At 41.8% G+C, this 20,998-nt stretch overlaps 1 protein-coding gene across 3 annotated transcripts in view; it reads left to right on the top strand.

Moving 5' to 3' along the window:
• Nucleotides 1–20,998, top strand: part of ttll5 (tubulin tyrosine ligase-like family, member 5) — a 64,474-nt gene that overhangs the window by 25,588 nt on the left and 17,888 nt on the right. For 2 of the 3 annotated variants that reach the window (XM_058091135.1, XM_058091134.1), the window contains 9 exons: nt 842–959; nt 1,332–1,478; nt 1,564–1,655; nt 1,754–1,902; nt 2,171–2,662; nt 4,703–4,890; nt 6,718–6,848; nt 15,178–15,376; nt 20,397–20,578. In XM_058091135.1, the coding sequence (XP_057947118.1) occupies nt 842–959; nt 1,332–1,478; nt 1,564–1,655; nt 1,754–1,902; nt 2,171–2,662; nt 4,703–4,890; nt 6,718–6,848; nt 15,178–15,376; nt 20,397–20,578 (1,698 nt within the window). The remainder of the gene's footprint in view (nt 1–841; nt 960–1,331; nt 1,479–1,563; nt 1,656–1,753; nt 1,903–2,170; nt 2,663–4,702; nt 4,891–6,717; nt 6,849–15,177; nt 15,377–20,396; nt 20,579–20,998) is intronic. The other variant, XM_058091136.1, reaches the window with a different exon arrangement.

Below are 20,998 nucleotides of genomic sequence, written 5' to 3'. Positions count from 1 at the left end.
GTTATTTAACCTTTAACATGAACATTAATCAAACGTAAGAATTTTTTCTGGGTACATGATACCATACAGCATCCATATCAAACTTGCGCGGGCCGCACTAACATTAAACTTTCATATCAAGACGGGGGCCTCAAACTAGTGTCCGCATGTTTGAGACCCCTGCTTTACTAACTCAATCATTGTGAAGAATGGATAGTGTTTTTTTTCGATTTGGGGCACTATAGACAGATTCTGGCCAGGGATTTGCTTAATCATCTTCATTATGTTTGTGGGAGTGGTTTATTTATTCATAGAACACACAGTGATTGATGAATTCATATCTTGTCGCCTTTCTTCCTTCTTATAAGCAATGTGCGTTCTTCTTTGATAGGCGTTCAAACACACTATGTATTTTTGAGTGTTCTGTGTGAATTTTTTTTTGCTGCAAAATATCTCTGGATGCATGATTTTTTTCTAGCCGATATAGCATTTTGTTAGCAAAATGTTGTTGCTGCTGTTTTTGTCTCTCTCTACTGTCCCCCCCACCCCAGTTTCTCTTTTTCTTCTTGTCCATGTTTCTTCTTGCTCCGGTCCGGCCGCTCCAAATGCGCATAACAAAAACAACAAATAACGGCAAATAAAATTTCACACTACAGGGAAGTTGTAGCTTACACCTTTCCTGACACAGAGCAAATCTGTTTAGCATGTAAGGACATTTAGATCAACAATACTATCTGCCCCAATGGCTGGACGGGACACAAAAAAAAAGCAAAATGACATCAATCAACAGACTGACAAAAAGTATGAATGATGTAATGTCTTGCAGTGCTACTTTTTTTACACGCTTTTATCTCCTTTCCAGTAAAGTTCAGGCCCGGATGACCTTTTCCTCTTACCTGCAGCGAGTTCAACAAAGACTGTTGACAGAGAACAGGATCAATGGCATTTCAGCATGGACAGACAAGGACAATTACCAAATGGTACAACTATTTAAAACATCTCAGTAATGGATTCTCTCTTAATAAGTGAACAAGAATGACAGTGCAGTACCCTTAATGGAACATTGTTCCCTGTGTATGCATCTACACTGTTGCCAGATTTCCCCTTATTATTACTCATCTGTGCCCTGGCTGTGGTGGAATTGAATACAAGGGGGGAAAACGGGTCCTCTTAAGAAATGATACTTATTGGAAAGTTGTGTTGGTGTACGGGAATCATGGCATGTATCGTCATTATCTTCATCAGCAGTAACCTCAGACCTTTAAGGAGCAGTGAATGAATAGTGCACTATGGAGAAGAATTTAGTATTCGCAGTTCTAATGATAATTAGCATTTTGTGTCTGTCTGCAAAGGAGCTGGTTATTCGCTTCCTGAAAAGGGCTGCCAGTAACCTCGACCAAGACATCAAAGTGGTTCTGCCCAGTCATCGGCTACCAGTCCAAGACCGCAGACGTATCCTGTCCCACCAACTAGGAGAGTTTATCCACTGTTACGACAAGGTGCTTATTCTCAGAATGCGGTTTCACCTAAACACAGAAGACATTGTGAGATTTATTTTCTGTTATGCTTCCTTATCTTCGCAAGGAAACGGAGCATATGGTGAGAAAACAGCAGACTGGTACAGAAGAGAAGTGTGTTGACCCCAAAGTGTTTCACGAGTACATCACGGCTGCAAGGTCAGTGAGCTGGTTTAGCCGTCTTCCAGCGTTGAGTGGAGCGATTGCAATCTGTAAAACACATCTTTCACCCATTTTTTTTTTTTTTTTTTTAACAGTGAAAGCGATCTAGAGGAAGTACTGACGTTCTACACACAGAAAAATAAATCAGCCACGGTCTTCCTTGGAACAAAAGTCAGGCGTGTTAAAAAAGCCTTTCATGAAATACATGCCGCACAAGAGCCAAACAACTGTGAGACTTCCAAAAGTGAGTCCAATCTGTGTTTTTTATGCTTTCTTACTGTAGGTCTGGTTTATGTTTAATATTTTATCATTCAAGCACAGTAAACAGGAATTTTGCTGTTTAGATTTGTCAAGCCCAAAATAATAAAGGGAAAAAGATTGATTTGTCCAGGGTGAAGCAAGGGTCACTTTCAAAGGACTAGATCTCATTTGGAGAAAACAAATGTGTGTCAGAGCCATGGAATGGCTTACTCGTGATAAAGGAGCTCTGGCTTCTTTCTTCTTTTGAACAGCTCTGCCTGTGGCCAAAGAGGATTCCAGCTCTTTGGAATCAACGCCCTCCACAAGGAAAGTCAGCAGTGAGACAGACAACAGGGCCACTGAAGATCAACCCTCTGTTTGTTTGTCTGGAGACCAGCTGACCGGATTTGGATATGCAAAAATTCATCCGCAACTCCAGGCTTCCCAAAGCTGCTTGAGCTTTCCCGTGACACAGGAAAGCCCTTCATCACTGTCCCTTCATCATCCTTCACCTTTGCCGCTCCCCCCTCAGCCTCCATCCTATGCTCAATCCTTGGCAAAGTCCCAATTCTCCCAGGCTGAGGTGCTCGCTGATTGCCCTGTATACACCCCTCTTTCTGGGCCTATGGGGCAACCAACCCAGGTTCTCTGGAGAATTCCATCTTCCACCACGTCCACTTTGAGCTCTAGAGGAGCTTCCTCCATCACCAGTGCCATGCACATCTATAGCCAGAAGCTCGCAAGATCGACATCTGCAGGCCAAGGTAAGGGAACTTTTGTTACCTCCGCAAGGAAAGGTGAAAGGTTATACAGTACAAAAAAATGTCCATCCACTGAATCTGTTCTAAACACTTAGAAATATGGACAAAACTTTATCATTTATTATAGTTTCATGTGCATGCAGAAATCAATGTAAATGACGACTGTCTACACGTTATTAAATGGACAAATTAATATTTTACAGGCTGCATGGTGGTTAGCGTGGTGAGCACGCAGGCCTCACAGCTAGGAGACCCAAGTTCAATTCCACCCTCTGCCATCTCTGTGGAGTTTGCATGTTCTCCCCTGTGCATGCGTGGGTTTCCTCCCACATTCGAAAAACATGCTAGGTTAATTGGCGACTCCAAATTGTCCATAGGTATGAATGTGAGTGTGAATGGTTGTTTGTCTATATGTGCCCTGTGATTGGCTGGCCACCAGTCCAGGGTGTGCCCCGCCTCTTGCCCGAAGACAGCTGGGATAGGCTCCAGCATCCCCTCGACCCTTGTGAGGATAAGCGGTAGAAAATGAATGAATGATATGCCAATATTGTCCAACACAACATTTCTGATTCCGATATCGGACGATACCGATATGTGTAACATTGGTTTCATATACAGGTATGCTATGGATAGAGCATCAGCAATGCAACAGTAAATATGAGGAGCTTGCCGACTTCAGTACAGTAATTTGCTTCCCTTAAACCATTCCCCCTGCAACCTGTGTTAACTTCGTACTTTGCTACACGTTATTTTTTTTTTAATTTAGTTGTGTTTCTCGCGGCACGGCGGTCTAGTGGTTAGCGCGCAGACCTCACAGCTAGGAGACCAGGGTTCAATTCCAACCTCGGCCATCTCTGTGTGGAGTTTGCATGTTCTCCCTGTGCATGCGTGGGTTTTCTCCGGGTACTCCGGTTTCCTCCCACATTCCAAAAACATGCTAGGTTAATTGGTGACTCCAAATTGTCCATAGGTATGAATGTGAGTGTGAATGGTTGTTTGTCTATATGTGCTGTGATTGGCTGGCGACCAGTCCAGGGTGTACCCCGCCTCTCGCCCAAAGACAGCTGGGATAGGCTCCAGCACCCCCGCGACCCTCGTGAGGAAAAAGTGGTAGTTGTGTTTCTCACTTTTTAAAAAGTTTTGGCGCTACCAACTTTCTTTGGCACCATGGTGGGGGTGTTTTGCAACCTTACTTTATAAAAAAAGCACAGACTTACACTAAGAAATACACAGTTTACTTGACAGTGCTTATTAGGAGGAAGACAGAAGACAGGTACAGAGTTGTTTGTGTTCTGTGTGTGCTCTATGATCACATAAACATCACACACACAACTGTACAAGAACCACTGTCTATTCATCAGAGACTGAATGGCGTGGATGCTTTATTTGGGTATCATTCTGTGGATTGATAGTTTGTCAGCCGTACAATAACAGAGACTGTGTACGAAAACCAACACTTTTTGTTGAAAACCGAGGTACTACTGTATTTTGATTGGGATAGTGCTTGAGCCAACAATGAACCTGTTACATATTGGTACAAATTCGGTTAAACAAGACATTTATTTTGACTTTTCGCCGTTACAGTCACCTTGGGGTCATCTTGAGTTTGAAGGTTTAGAATTTTTCAGCCAGAGGTGTGTGTTCTTCTAAGTGCTTTTCTAGTTATCGCTAATCCCTGAAAGATGAGTACGGTCCGCCCTAATGGCGGTCTGCACTTTACAGGGGATTTTTTTTTTTTCTCGTTGTTACCCCCACTCTAGAGTGCAATCGGAGTCCTATCCATCCATTCCAAACATCTGATGTCATTCTTTGTATACCGGAGTAGTACTCTAACCAAAACAGACAAACAGTCACAAATACAGTGCTTCACATTATTATTATTATTTTTTCATCATGGTTAAAAAAATCAGATGGACAATCACAAGTTGCCTGCTAACATCCGTACAGACAAATTAATACAAACCGTTTTTGTTCCGTCTTGGTGGAGGACTGCCGTGTACTGTTTTTTTTTTGTCACATATTTCTTCAATGTGTTTATGGTAGCGTCCAGAATGTACAGTTCCAGTAAGATGAAGTCCAACTCTGAGGGGGCCTTCAAGGAGTTAAATTCTCTTACAGTCCAGGCCCAGTCCAACCAGCAGGCCTTCATCTCAGCTCTGCAGAAGTTGGCCGACAAGCAAGTTGCCCGCAACAAAGCCGGCTCCAGGCACATCAACCTGCTGACACAACATGTGAGTTGACTGAAGTAAATAGTCCCACCAGGAGCAAGAATTGTGTCCAAATATCACTGTACTGTATGTTGGGTTCATAAATAGAAGAAAGACAAATGTGGCCCTTCTGCAGAAAACCCTCTCTGTGAGGTCTCTTATATTTCTCTTTGCCGATGTTTAATCCTTTCCTGACCCCCTGCTGACTGGCGTCATCTAGTTGCTCACTCTTCCAGCAGACCTGTTGGAGCCGCAGGGTCTACCGCCGCATGTTGCACACCTTCCTCCCTCAGCTTGTCTGTCGATGTGGCTTTTTGCGGGGGTGTCTTCTGGTTCTGGGTTTGTAGCTGGCTGAGCAGAGCATCACACCTCTCTACTGTGTGTGTGAGGTCCCATTATCAGGTGCGCCATGGGGGAGTGATTTCTGTTGATACTCAGCAAAGCCGCCGCTATTTTGTGATAATTGATGCTTATAAATACAGGAATGTGGCAAACGGTGCTTCGCATCAGCTTCCTCACTGACTTCTGCATTCCCCCGGTAGTTTGGTGCGTAGAGCTTCTCTGCCTTGGCTCCCATTTCCTGCTGCTCCTCCTCCTCCTTGTCTGCTTCACTGGGTGTTTTCTGTCAAAGGATGACACAAGACCACACAGATTGTAGTTATACTGCTTGTACATTATTCTGAAAGGTGTTTACTGTATTTCCTTTGAGAAGTTAATCCTGGATGTGACAGAAGTTTTTTTTTTTTTTTTTTTTTGCAGCGTAAAACAGACCGGTGTGCTGCAAAGTCTCTTTTTTTTGAAGTCTTAGATTATAAGTCATTAAATCACCAGCTGAAGCAAAAGGAGAACTTTGTAAACATGAACAACTCCCTCTTGTACTGCACGACCTCTCGGGTTTCAGTAATTACTCGCTCTCATGCAAAGGTTCTTTTTAAAAAAAATAAATAAATAAGACAGAGAGTTGATGAAAAAAATCTGGCTGCACCTGCTATCCAATGCCTCATCATTAATAACAGACTAAGTACACTATTGCACTATGGTGCATAAATATGATGATGGGATACTTACAAATATTTTCTATTATGCAATTGCAGATGGCCTACCCCTGCAGCATTAAACCTGTAAGGACAAATTCATCATAGGTGACGCATAGTTTATCATATTGTGTGCATGTCCGTACAGTAAATTACTTATGTAATTACGATACAAATTACAATTACAAATCATGTAATTGCCAATCATTCATGTGACTGCACAGTGGCTCGCTACCTCCAAGAATAAACATGAGCAAGACAAGTCCACTTAAATGTGAAGGACCTCCATAGCGCTGTGACACGCTGCTGGTTGTAGTGGAAAAGCTGACACGGTTCCTCCTTGTAAGGCTTGGCATCGCTACAATGTTTCACCTTTTTAGTGCCAAAGAAGGGGTGTAACGCAAACAACGACACAGTAGCGCGTGTTGCTGTTTCAGCTTGTCCGGGGGGAGAGAGCAGCACTGTGGGGGCCAGTGGGGTTATAAGCAGATTTGGCTTCTCAAGTCATGACAACTGATTCCTTTATGGAGAAGGTGGGAGTGGTCTACCTGGATTTAGTGCAGAGCCATCATGTGCAAACAAACGGGCATGCCAAACTGAAATAATTGCACCTTGGAGTGCTTGATCACCAAACATTACTATTTCTTTGACCATTTGGAGGACTAAAAGCAAATTTCCCGATCTTGTGAACACACAGTACAAAAGTTTGGATGCATTTGCTCATCGTCATGAATGGGTAAGTGTCTCCAAACATTTGTCTGACAACTGAACACTACTTTGAATTACCAGTAAATGTTTCTTCTCTACCCTTTCACAGTTGACAAGGCTAAACCTGGCAAGCAGAATATTGAGCAGAGAAAACCCACAGATGTCACACCCTGCTGCCATCACCCAAGGATCTATGGGGGTGGTTCACTCTGTCAATGGTCCTCTTAGAAACAACACCTTGTAAGTCAAAGTCTTTTTACTGGTATGGAGCTATTTAATTTTCTGTTTTGACTTCCATAAAAAAAATGCAATTTTTACTGCAAACAGTATAGACCAGTGATTTTGAACCACTGTGCCGCGGCACACTAGTGTACCTTGAGAAACCGTCAGGTGTGCCGTGAGGAATTATCCAATATCACTTTTCATAGTTAACATTGATTAATCATCATTTGCAAATATTATGTCAATAGCCATGAATATATGGACCCAAATATTCCAATTGCATTTGGTATATTTGCTCAAACGGAAAATAATTGAACAGGGATAGAATATTCCTTTCCCCAGTCCAATTCAGGTATCTTGTACCCGCTCGATCGGAAAGTTGTCAGGGTGCGTTCTTCTTCGTGGTGTTTTTCTTCTTCGGTTGTTTATTGGCGGTTGGCAGGCAGCTTTTGTGTGCATTAGCGCCATCTGTGGAACACATTCTATATGCCATTCACAAGTCCAGTTTCATAAAAAAGAAAATATATATCTATATAAAACATGTCCTGAGTTTAATTATAAAATATGATGTAACACGCAGATCCAGACGTTCTTCACTTTTAAAAATGGAGGCCAGCAATCGGCACTGGACTAAGCAAAGTTTGTTTTTGATTCAAACTAAATTTCAAGACTGGACAGATGAAAAACTGACAATACGGAATTATTCCAACAAGTGAAAGAAAAACTCAAGGAAGTCGGTATCACGTGATGTTGATGTTTACTTTTTTCCTGGGCATGCCCCATTGACTATTCTGTTTGATTTTCACAGCGCATGTAGACAAGAGATTGGAATATTCCTTTCCATAGATACCATTGTTTCCCGAAAGGTCATTTGGAAAGAGAAAACTCGTCATGCAAACATGGCTACTGTGGAGTGTCTGTGGTGTAAAGACTGGCATAGCAATGTAATATTGGTCCGTGTGGCAACACCGACCTTGTTCCTCCGATAGACTTATTGATGCACGTGTGAGGTTATGGTGACATTTTGTAATATTTTTGGTTAGTGGTGTGCCACAAGATTTTTCCAATGTTAAAAAACGTGCCGTGGCTCAAAAAAGGTTGAAAAACACTGGTATAGCCTAAATTGCAACGCAAAGTTTGCAAGGCAGCTTGTTAGTATACTTACAAATGTTGCATGTAACATTCTCATTAGTATAAATTGCAAAAGTAAAGAGTAGATCTGTCTTCCTTTTTTTATGTTTTTTTAATTGTCTCCCGGGCCCAAAGAATTACAGTGCTGCATCTGAATGTTTAGCTTTTAAAGGTCTTGCATTTTTTTACTCTACAGCGCCTGAGAGATAAATGATTCAGAGGGAGCAGCTCAGGTATCAAGTATTATTTCCCTTTGTCCAAATTCCTGTCCTGAGGACCTTTTTTGTGTGATTTAATATAGAAACTTGGAGTCTGTTTTAGCCCAGGAGTGCATTTGGTCACACTCAATAGCATCTAAAGTCTCTCTCAGTGGTCTCGCATAAGACTTGTAGATTGAAGAGTGTTAGGATAATGATAGTGGAATGGACGCCTCCCTGTGGTCGGACTAATTTCAGTTGACGCTTAATAATGTTGTGGTTTTGATTCGCTTTAATGCTTTTTGAAGATTAATAAGTGTTTGCTTCAGAAAGAAGGTAGATTTTGACCTCAAATACCTTTCAATTTCTTATTTTGTGCTTCTCACAGATCCCACTTCCTGTTCAGAATGATAATGATGATGATGATGATGAATGATGGACACGACCTCATTGTCTTTGGCCTGAAATGTCGGTGACCATTTACTGCTGAGTTTAGACCTCATCATGTTGTTGGATCCTGACTCTTTTTCCAGTCCAGCACATCCTAGTTTTGGAGCTCTGAGAGAATTCTAAGAATGTTTGGCTTTTCCTTTTTAAAATGTTTTATTCACACAAATCATGAATGAGAGTTTTTTTTAACTGCGGTAGGTTTTATAATACCTGGTATTGATTCTCCACTATATATATATATATGTGTATTGTCATATTCAAGCCAATTACTGTGCTGTTTTTTGTGGGCTTTTGGGTGCTAGCAGTGTAGTGTAGATTTACATGCAAAAGGTCTTGGGTTCACTCTATAGTAGAAGCAAGCTTTGACTTGACTAAGGTGGTGTGTTTTTTGGATTATTATTTTGGCAACTGGTTTTCCCCTTTCCAAAGTATCCTCATGGAATGTACCAACCCAAGTGTTTTTCCACTGTTGGATTGTAAAGAATTATTTTCATTTTCTAGTCTTAAATCGTCATATCACATTGTACTTCGGTACGTGACAAAAAACTAATTAAAAAAAAAACTTAAATTATATTAGGAAAGCGCCTTGTGATTGGCTGGCGACCAGTCCAGGGTGTACCCCGCCTCTCGCCCAAAGACAGCTGGGATAGGCTCCAGCACCCCCACGACCCTTGTGAGGAAAAGCGGTAGAAAATGAATGAATTAATGAATATTAGGAAAGCAGGAAGTGAACAAATGTAACAGTTACTGATTGTAAAAGTACCAGATGGAAGATGGAGGGGTCGGATTTAATAAGCTTTGCTTCTTCCTACTCCTTTTGGACATGTGGAACTGTGAACTGACTATGTGATGCATTCAATTGCAATCTGATGCATGTTCAAATGAAATTAAACCAGTACCATTACCATAAATGAATGAATGAATGAATATTAGGAAAGCAGGAAGTGAACAAATGTAACAGTTACTGATTGTAAAAGTACCAGATGGAAGATGGAGGGGTCGGATTTAATAAGCTTTGCTTCTTCCTACTCCTTTTGGACATGTGGAACTGTGAACTGACTATGTGATGCATTCAATTGCAATCTGATGCATGTTCAAATGAAATTAAACCAGTACCATTACCATAAATGAATGAATGAATGAATATTAGGAAAGCAGGAAGTGAACAAATGTAACAGTTACTGATTGTAAAAGTACCAGATGGAAGATGGAGGGGCCGGATTTAATAAGCTTTGCTTCTTCCTACTCCTTTTGGACACGTGAACTGACTATGTGATGCATTCAATTGCAATCTGATGCATGTTCAAATGAAATTAGACCATTACCAGTACCATTACCATAAATGAATGAATGAATTAATCATTAAGTAATTCTTGCACAGTGGATCCTTAGCAATTCGGCATTCATGGCCCATTTTTTTCTCCAAAATATTTTCGCCCTTTTTATTAGGCATTTATTAATGCAGATACACTTTTACTTTTTTGAGAGGTGACATTAAATGTCTCCCAGAAGACAAATAGCTCCCTTTGAGTTCCCAGTCTACATTGGCCTGCCCCACAAAAAGTTCCCTTGATGCCTAATCCCCCCACTCCTTGGTTTGGCTTTAGCCTCCCCCCTGCTGTAAATATGCTTTAATAAGATATTAGTACAGATATTAGCATGATTGCGCCTCAGCGCCACTCGAAATTTCCCAAGTCCGTCCCCCTCCACTTGGGCTGACGGTTTGGGCCAAACATACTGAAACCGTTAAGCGCACTGGCTCTTAAGGCAACCGCAGGGGTGAATTATGATCTGGTCCAAAGAGTAGTGTGGGTCTTTGATGACGATGCCAGGATCCGGCAGGTATGCTGCATCAGCGCTCTGAACAGCGGCTGCTTCTTTCGGCACCGACTATCAGCTGGCTAGGGAACAACACCACTTGTCCTGATACAACCACAGTAAACTTTGGGATTATTTCCGGCAAGTGGATCATCTGGCAGATATATGCTGACCCTGTCTGTGTTTTTATCTTGCAAATATTTGTATTCTTCCCATGTAACAATTGTGGTTTGTTGTATTAAATCACCAAGCAGCTCATAGCCGGTTTGTCCCCTTGTGTAATGTTAACACATTTGTGCGTCTCCAGTTGTGTTAGCACCCTCGCCACAGAAACAGACATCTAAACTATCGTCTGTGCGTGCATGCGGTATTTTTACTTGGGCTCAGTACTTTGTCACATTGTTGTTTGACTTGGTTGAATATTGTAGGGACATTCCAGCGAATTTTATATCAGCCAGTTTGCTGAACTAACAACCCGGCTAATAAAAAGACTCTGTCTGCCATCAAAGAAGTTGAACATTTTCACCAAAAGTTCCACAAAATTGGCTTGATGTCTCTCTGCTCTTTGAATTTAAAAGATGTTTTTATTCACGACTGATTGGAGCCAGATGTTGTAATAGGAGGGAGGGTGCTTTTATGCTATTCATTGTGCAGTGTTACTACATGCGTGTTGGGCTCCGTTTAATGATTGTTGTCAATAATAGTTTATTTTTTTAAATGAGCAAAAATATGCAATTCCTCAAGTGATCAGCCCTCATGAGGGGGCTGTGATTTTGAAATTGTGTGGCATGGCGTCATCCCACGCTGTCCATTTTCCCACATTCACACTGAGTTAGATTGATGTCGCACATGTGCTCAACTTACACTGCTGTATTGTTTGACCAGAAGTCATATCAACGTACTAAAGCTTGGAGAACACAGCGGGGAGTAAGGCAGGAAGTCTCGGATATTTGCAAGAGCTGTTCTTTTCACTCATTTGTTTTCCTTTTTCCCCCCGCATCTCAATAATAAAACTAAAATTAAACATTGATGTGAAAAACTGTCAGACCGTATGCTAATAAAATAGTGGCGCTGCTCCCTGTTGTGTAATTAAAAATTGCCACCAAAGTTAAAGGAAATGAGTGGCATAAACAAAGAAGGGGTTCTTGTTTTGTATGCTCTGCTGGCCTCTGACCTTGGAAAGTTTACAAATGAGCTTTTGTTTCCAGAAGTGAAAAAAAATTGGTTACACCGCTTGTTGTTGTAAAATATGTGCTGTTGTTATATTATGTGACCTGAGAAATGCATTAGCATTTTTTTTTCTTTTGGCAACTCAATAGCCGGAATACATTTCACTTGAACAGTACAATATAATTATCACATATTGTTATTCAGAATTCATTGAAGTAGTGATATATTGTAGCTATTGTGATTTTAACTTAGTAGGCCAATGGAAAATTGAAATGTGGGGAATTCCCAAGAACCATTTAGTCAATAAGACCCTTTGGGATCTAATTTCCTCAACTGAGCTATTTACGCTCTCTATTTTAGTCTAATCTCTGCTCACTGCTCTCGACAGCATTATTTTTAGCCGCAAGGAGTCAAAAATATTACATCACACTGGACACATATACTGTACTTAAGATGTGGCCTATCAGGGGAACTCAAAACATTTAGGGCAGGGGTCTCAAACACGTGGCCCGCGGGCCAAATGTGGCCTGCAGGATGCTAGTTTAGGTCCCCGCCTTGATTTTGTTTAATGTTAGTGCGGCCCGCGCAAGTTTGATATGGATGCTGTATGGTATCATGTACCCAGAAATTATTACGTTTGATTAATGTTCATGTTAAAGGTTAAATAACTGTTAATAGTTATCCTCCCTATCCGTGTGGAAGTGGTACATTTTTGGCTTTTTAAGTTTAAAGGAAATAACTTGGAGGCTACCGTTTAGGTTGCTAGCTCTCTAGTTTGCGAGTTGGCATGTGTCTCAAGACCCTGCAGTTGCGCAATATGTTGTAAATAAAAAGAGTATAAATGTGACTATAGTTGTGTTTTGTCATGTCTACAGGGCTCTAATAATGCTTTGTTCATTTTAATCTGAAAAAAATAATTTGTCTACCCACCAACTATATGTGGTTTCTTAAGTTTTTATTATTTGCCGTTTTATTATGATTATTATATTTATTTATTACTGATTGATTTTCTTTATTCTTGATTTGTTTATTTATTTTTCATCTTATTTTGTGCAGAAAAATAAAAATTAAGATATTTGAGAACAGTGGAATGTTTTGTCAGAGCTTTTATTGTAGAAAATTGTAACCAAAGCACTGAAAAAGTTAGTATATTTTTCTGTTTTTAATAAATGCGTTTTTTTTGTTTGGAAAACCTGATGTGGCCCAGTCTCACCCAGACCCGAGCTCCAGTGGCCCCCAAGTAAATTGAATTTGAGACCCCTGATTTAGGGGATTTCAGCGAGTATGTCTTTGTTGTGGTTCCATAGTGTAGTGGTCATTACATCAGCGTCCCAATTCCCAGTAGCATATTGATTAAGATGCTTTTTAGAAACGCTCAGATTAGCAGTTTGAATGCCTCTTGGCCCAGTAAGTGGAGTACTCTAGATGCTCCTAATGGCACACCCAAGACAAACTGTCCTGGGGAGGAACTAGACGAAAGAGTACCCCGAAAGAGCAGTGCTTCTGGTTTGGCAGACTGGGGTGATGGTTCTGTTCCAAATCTAGTGGGATCACACCCCTAAGCCTTCCTGGTGATTTCTATTCAAGTGTGCTCGAGAGTAGCGTCTTCCGCATTGTTGAATCTCAAATTCAGGAGGAACATTGTGGTTTTTGTCCTGTTTGTGGGATTGCTGAGCAGCTCTATACCGTTGGCAGGGTCCTTTAAAGATGAATGGGATTTTACCCAACTAGTCTACATGTGTTTTGTGGACTTTTGGGAAGGTGTTATGGAATCGGGTGGTTAGCACGCAGGCCTCACAGCTAGGAGACCTGAGTTCAATTCCACCCTCGGCCATCTCTGTGTGGAGTTTGCATGTTCTCCCCGTGCATGCGTGGGTTTTTCTCCGGGTACTCCGGTTTCCTCCCACATTCCAGAAACATGCTAGGTTAATTGGCAACTCCAAATTGTCCATAGATATGAATGTGAGTGTGAATGGTTGTTTGTCTATATGTGCCCTGTGATTGGCTGCCAATTGTACCCTGTCTCTCATCCGAAGACAGCTGGGATAGGCTCCAGCACCCCCGCGACCCGCGTAAGATGTGGCAGAACTCAAAACATTTAGGGCAGGGGTCTCAAACACGCGGCCCGCGGGCCAAATGTGGTCCGCAGGATGCTAGTTTAGGCCCCCCCATTTTGTTTAAAGTTGGTGTGGCCCGCGCAAGTTTGATATGGATGCTGTATGGTATCATGTACCCAGAAAAAATGATTACGTTTGATTAATGTTCATGTTAAAGGTTAAATAACTGTTAATAGTTATCCCCCCTATCCGTGTGGAAGTGGTACATTTTTGGCTCACAGCTAGGAGACCCCGAGTTCAATTCCACCCTCGGCCATCTCTGTGTGGAGTTTGCATATTCTCCCCGTGCATGCGTGGGTTTTCTCCGGGTACTGTGGTTTCCTCCCACATTCCAAAAACATGCTAGGTTAATTGGCGACTCCAAATTGCCCATAGGTATGAATGTGAGTGTGAATGGTTGTTTGTCTTTCATCCGAAGACAGCTGGGATAGGCTCCAGCACCCTCCGCGACCCTCGTGAGGATAAGCAGTAGAAAATGAATGAATGAATGAATGTTATGGAATTCTGTGGGGGGGTACTCTGAAAGCTCCCTGTGTGAATGGTGCTCGGACTTGGTACACAACAGCATTAAGTGGACTATGCCATGGCTACCCTTTAGGACAGATTCTGTTTATAAATATTATGGACAGAATTTCTAGGCACAGCCAGGGCATTGAGGGGAACTGGTTTGGCGGCTGCAGGGCCGTTTGTGAGGTCACAGGTTATGTAAATGTGTTTGATATCAAGGAAAGTCATGTTCTTCCACACCAAACTTATCCAAGCATGCCTTTATGGACCTTGCTTTGTGCACTGGGACACAGTCAAAAGGGCCTTACCCACAAACTTTTTGTTCCCACAAAGTTGAAAGCATAGAATGGTTTGTTATACTGTACTGTATTTCCTGCTCTGCATCTTTTTTCGTCAGTCATTCTGATAAACCCAGTGAGGCACAATTGACAGTATATACTGACCAATCATATGTGTCCACTGTGTTAAATTACATGTTACCATATATCACCATGCATTCATGCCGCATGATCCACCAGGACAACTTCTTAAATTAGTCCCATTGCTCCTGGAATCTTTGGTTCATAAGGGAGCAATTGATTCAATTTAAGTATATCTGAGGATGAGGGCGGTATCCTCTTTTCTCCAACAGTGGTCAAAGAAAAAAAAAAAGCAAAGAACAGCTTAGTTCTAATAACAGATAATCCAGTTACAAACTTGTGTCACTTGTCAAATGGTTTTCTTTCCAGGTTGTGGCTTTGTGATGTGAATAGAACGTGAAGTTCTGGAAGCACTGAAGCAAAAAGCTTTGGTATTCTTGATGGCACATGAAACATAAAACTAGTGGCACATTTACTTGGCACAACAAAAAAATCATGACCAAGTAAATGAAGACACTTTAGTTCAGTTTAATAAAAAAAATTGTATGAAAGCCTCCACAATTCCAAGGCATCTCTGACATATCTGCATATCTCCAAGTCATAGGAGGATTAAGGACAGGAAGGCTTCCTGTGACGGGCAGAGTGGAAGCGACTTTCCCTCCGTGATGTCGGCGAATCCAGAGCAGCGCTGGCAGCCCCCCACAAGAAGCTACCAGCTTCAGTTGGCTGTCCAGCAACTGCATCAGCAGAGACTTCAACAGCGGGAATTCTTGGACCAGAACCACGACGCACACCAGGTACTTTAAAGATCCTATACTATGATATTTTTCATTCATTCATTCATTCATTTTCTACCGCTTATCCTCACGAGGGTCGTGGGGGGTGCTGGAGCCTATCCCAGCTGTCTTCGGGCGAGAGGCGGGGTACACCCTGAACTGGTCGCCAGCCAATCACAGGGCACATATAGACAAACAACCATTCACACTCACATTCATACCTATGGACAATTTGGAGTCGCCAATGGAGAAAACCCACGCATGCACGGGGAGAACATGCAAACTCCACACAGAGATGGCAGTGGGTGGAATTGAACTCGGGTCTCTTAGCTGTGGCCCCTGCGTGCTAACCACTCGTCCTCACAAGGGTGTTAAAATCTAGACTTGGAAAGTTTAAGTAAAGACTTTTAGTGTCTGTAGCTTTAAGGATTTTGACCTGTGTTTGTCCACATGTGTCCGACAGTGTTATTGTTCCTTTTACCACTTTTTACACATCCGTTGTACCTCCAGTGTAATAGAGGCCAGAAATTCAATGCAAGGTAACATTAGGACATAAGTACACAAACATTAGCAATAGTAGCATGCTAGCTCTGAAAGCTACAGTGACGGTCACATTTATCAGGGTATTATGCTGCTTTAATCTGTTTCATGAAGTAGACAAAATAATAAAAACTACTGCTACTTCTTCTCTAGCTGACTGAAGAAGAATTGGCTGAACTTCTGGCTTTATTTTAGGATGTGTAGCAAAGCCTGACATGTTTCTATAGCTGTCCTCAGTGAAGGGGTGAGATCATCTAGTGAGGTTCAGGTTGGAGACAGTGTTATGTCCGTGAAGGAGAACTTAATGACCATTTGAGTGTGTCGTAATAATTAAAAACCTTTAAATAGACTTATCTTCATAATAGCCCAAAGTTAAAAGGGCTCAAGCTTGGATAAATTCAACAAGCGCCAAAACGGGGATGCTTTTGAATCCAGGACCTTTGGTGGAAAATATTTACCTATATTTGTATTCCTTAATAAGTAGTCCTTATAACGATGTCGTTCAGAATAGTGTTTAACTTTCGAAAACGTTGCGACGTGCCAAAACTTCATGCGAAATGTCAAACATAGACCTCATCACGGCACAGATGAAAACCCAGTGACTTGTCAGTGAACTGTTGAGTTATGACTCCCTCATGTTTAAAAAAAAATATTACCTTACCTAAGCACACCGCTGTCCAAAAAGCGCCCACATGAAGAGGAAGCTTTCATGTTAGCATTTCCAAAGCTATTTGGAGAATCTCTTTCCAAACCACTCGGTCGTTCAGTGGGAACATCCTACTTCACAGAAGCTCATTCCTGGAGAGCCAAACATGACTCCTCACTCAAGACTACATTGTTTGGCTGGCCTACTCAGCCAAGCTTATATTTGAAGTCATCAAGGAATGGTCCTTTAAGAGAACGGTTCATACCAATTCCAGTGTCCCCATTAAAACGCTAATGCTGTTTTCTCTGATGTCTTTGGATGAGTTGCATTCAACAATGGGAAGTTTCGAGACATTTTGCTCTTTGGGAAAAAACACGTAGCCCTCTCTGCCATGTTTTTGCACAGTTGCTCTGAAAGACGATCCCAAGGAGGAGCGTATTTATTCATTTTCCAGTGGATTTTGTGGAGTCAACACGAGGATGGAGAGAAGTGGAGACAGGAGGGTGCCATGGGACAGCTTACAGTGTGGAATGACTGGAAGCAGGCACTTTTTTCCAAGCTGTTCTCAGCAATGCAGTTGCTCCTACCTCATTGTTTTTTTTCATCTTCATAGCTCAGCCTTAATTCATGCAATTTAGGTGACATTTGTCTTGGCTTGGTCAACCAGCTCCACACTGGGCACTTTATGTGGTCATTCTCCATTACCTTTTCATCCTTCTCTTTCAGTCAGCGACTTAACATTTTTATCCTCAGGCCTTCCCACCATCCCCCCGAGCAAAACGGCCGCAGGAATATCCCATGAAAGCGTTCAAATTTGCAGTCACGTTTCTCAAAAACTGAGGTCACAGAAAGGGTGACTCTGGTTACGGGAGTTTCAGCACCATATTGGACAACCCTCCCTGAAATCCTTGCCATCGTTTCCTGTTCATTCCGCCCACCTGCTTCTTCCTGACAGTGTGTCCTGACAACTTCTTCACTGCCTGTTAAAGCCATTGTGCTTTTTGAGGCTGACCAGAATGATTGTGCAAGTCACTCTCATTGACTACATGACTTCATTGTATTTTTTTTTCCCTGTGTGTTTTTTAACAATTTGGCTTGTGGTTCCCCAAGCACACCTTCCTGGCTCTTCCATTGGAAGAGTTAGTGTCCATATTTGTAGGCTTTCCGGGAGAGAAATAGAGAAATAGTCAGGGGGGGCTGTTCCGGCTCTCTCCTCCACGTTTCACTTATTGGGTGCAGACTGCGCGGCTCCTCTGTGGGCTTGGCCCGAGGCCACCTGGCAACCAAACAAAGGTGCCCTTCCTGGCCTTGCTCAAGCTGAAATGCAGCCATAGGCCATGCAACCTGGAAACTCAAGTAGTCATTTATCAGCGCAGAAATTACATCAGATATCTCCGACCCCATTGGCGGCCCTTTGAACGGCTGCACTGTGAAGCTGGAACACCATCAGCGTCTTAGATAACCATATGAAGCTGTAGAGAAAATAGCATAGACATGAGATGGCAAAGGAATGCATGCAACACTTTTCACCAGGATGGCTACAGCTCTAAAATATTATGTCACAGAGAACTTTTTGCCTTTTCCACCCAAGCCTTTGAGTGTCTTTGAGTGTAAGCAAACAAATAATCTGAAGAATTTGCTTTTTAGTTCAGCCAATTCCAATAAAAACGAGAAGCTTGTTCTCATTAAGGGATGGCTTGTCAACTTAACATCAGTTACATCACGCACTGTGATGAACTTGCAAAAAATTATCACTCCACCCTGCAGTCAGTTCCTCCTTGTTTGACTTCCAGAATTTTTTTTTTTTTAGCTCTCCATACTGTATTATAGGCTTATTATTGTTATTAATATCATTATACAGTAAACCTCGGATATATCGGACTCGGATATAACGGAAATTCGCTCACAACGGACAGATAAAAAAGAACCAATTTTTCTGTAATGCATTTCCAATAAAAATTAATTGCATATATCAGATTTTTTATAACGGATTTCGCCTATTTCAGACAAAATCTCCAGTCCCGTTCCAATGCATTTCCATTAAATTTCCCTCGCATATATCGGATGGCCGCATCGTGGCGCTCCGATTCGACGTCATTTGCAGCGTTTGCAGCGTTGCCTGCGCGTCCAGGTACATTGGAAACATAGTCAAGGAAGTGCCTTTTAAAATAAAATAAAATCCGATTTACGCATATACGATATAAATCCGATATATGCGTAAAACGGACATTTTCCGGTATACGCATATAACGGATTTCGCCTATATCGGACAAAACCAGTGGGAACAATTGAATCCGATATATCCGAGGTTTACTGTAATTATTTGGATCTTGACACACAAATGAAGGTTTTGTAAGAAAATCTTACATAAATCATAACAAGAACAACTAAGTACACAGAGACCACAATTTGGATGCATTGCAGCTGCATCTTCCCTGTGGGATGCACACTATTCAGCAGGACATCAACTGCTTTTTATTTGTAGTTGTTAGCCAATTTGAAGTGTTCTGCTATTGCAGTAGGAGGGGGTTTCTGGGACCACGAGTTTGCATGGTTGTGTATTGTGCTTCACTCTTTCCTCCCAAGTTGTAGTAATGCGGATATTGTGTTAAAGTATGAGTTGAGTATACCATGAATGAACACAGAGTGGTACAACTATTACCTCAGTTTAAGTGACCTATTACTTTGGAAGAACTTAAGCTATCAGTACAAAAGTTGTATGTGTGTCCAATTAACCTAATGATTTATTGGGTTGTTTTTGTAATATAATGTAACAAATTAGCCATAACAGGGCTCGACAATAACGATGTACCGATGGCCCGGGGCAAGTTAAAACAAAATTGGGGCTAGTAAATCCAATCAGTGATATTCCCGTCGGGCAAGTGCACTTTGGCATGACATATTGCCAAGAGTTTTTTTTAAAAGCGGTTCTTGTTGGGTGTTGGTAAAACACGGACTGCGTAATTCCGGTGGTAATTTGCAAACCAATCCTTGCAAATCTTGAAATTTGGACCAATCAGAATCGTTTATTTAGACCGCGTTTTACCCACACCCGATCTTGTTCGCTATCAACCAATCAGCGATGGTTTGACTAGGAAAACATCTATCATGGCGTCCCTGCCAACGTGGTCTAATTCTTCATCAACTTGTGAAGGAAAACACCAAAAAGTGATGAAACAGTGCCTCCTAAACAAGTATTTTATTAACGGCAGCAAATCAAATGATGGCACAGGTGAGTGAATCACATTGCTGTGACAATTTGAAGTTAGATCCAATACCAAGTGCTGATTTTGCACAAGCTACAAAATCTAGCGCTTCCATTTCTTTGTGTATTTTTCCTCACCTTTGCTTCACAAATGATTGTTTGACCATTGAGCATTTTTTTCCGAATTAAAAACACTTTACTAGTACACAAATGTGTGTATTCAATAATGTTTCATTGTGGTGCACAACTTATAAAAGGCAAAATGCCTAGAAGTCTCTTGACAATCCAGATTTCCATGCAACGTCATGATCTATGTAAGAAAACAACAACAAGAAATGATAATCATTTCATCTTTATTTGAGATTCTCATGTGATGCCACAAAAATGACATGATATCATTATCGCAGTCTTTTCATTTTACATGGGGCAAGTTCGGGCAAGTAGTTCTCACCTTAAGGATTCCCCATGGGCAAGTCATTTTTGTTTTTAATGTAGAGCCCTGCATAATTACACTTTTCCAGTTACTTGACCCAAATAGACGTTCACATAAGTGAGAACGCAATCGGTTGTCTGTTTTTGTCCCATACGTGGTATATAAAATGTGGGGATAGTGTCTAAATTAAACAAAAGTTGTCTTTCTTGTCCCATAGGATCAACAGTCTGACGAAACCATCGCTCCCCACGCAACAGTTCCCACAAAGCCATCCAGCTTCCTTGGACCACCCCATCACGGTCACATCCAGGCCTGTGATAGTCCTGTTCTCTCCCCGAAGCCACCCAGCGAGGCCCGTGATGGCCCGGTCAAGAAACCAGCAACACAGCGCCTCGTCAAGTAAGAGCTGCTTTTTTCTTAATGTTGCTGATTCTGGCGTGAGACAAAAAAGCATGGTGTCGTGGAGTTCAAGGCAACACGGCTAATTCTAATGAGAGTTCCACCATGTGTGCTGTACTCCACGTCTTTTGGCTGTAGGGTGGATCTGCCTCTTCAGTAAACAACCTCCACACAGGCTCAATTTCTGCCTGAACCATAAACACAAAGTGGTTCAGTGGAAGGGCCCGGGCTCAGAGCGCCATTTAAATCCTGTTTGGTTTGGAGATAAGCTGAAGAGCACAGAAGGGAAAATTAAAGGAAAAGAGTGAAACAGGGCTGAACGGCCAGCTAGTTCCCCCTCTTGCTTTATGACTTTATTACTACAGGAATTGGCCAAATTACACAACAAAGGCAAAACATCTGTCATCAGAGCCCACTATT

The sequence above is a fragment of the Doryrhamphus excisus genome, chromosome 13 (assembly GCF_030265055.1).
Source record: "Doryrhamphus excisus isolate RoL2022-K1 chromosome 13, RoL_Dexc_1.0, whole genome shotgun sequence".
Taxonomy (NCBI): Eukaryota; Metazoa; Chordata; class Actinopteri; order Syngnathiformes; family Syngnathidae; genus Doryrhamphus; species Doryrhamphus excisus.
Note: the sequence above shows the minus strand (reverse complement) of the source record. Positions and strands in the feature narration are given on the sequence as shown.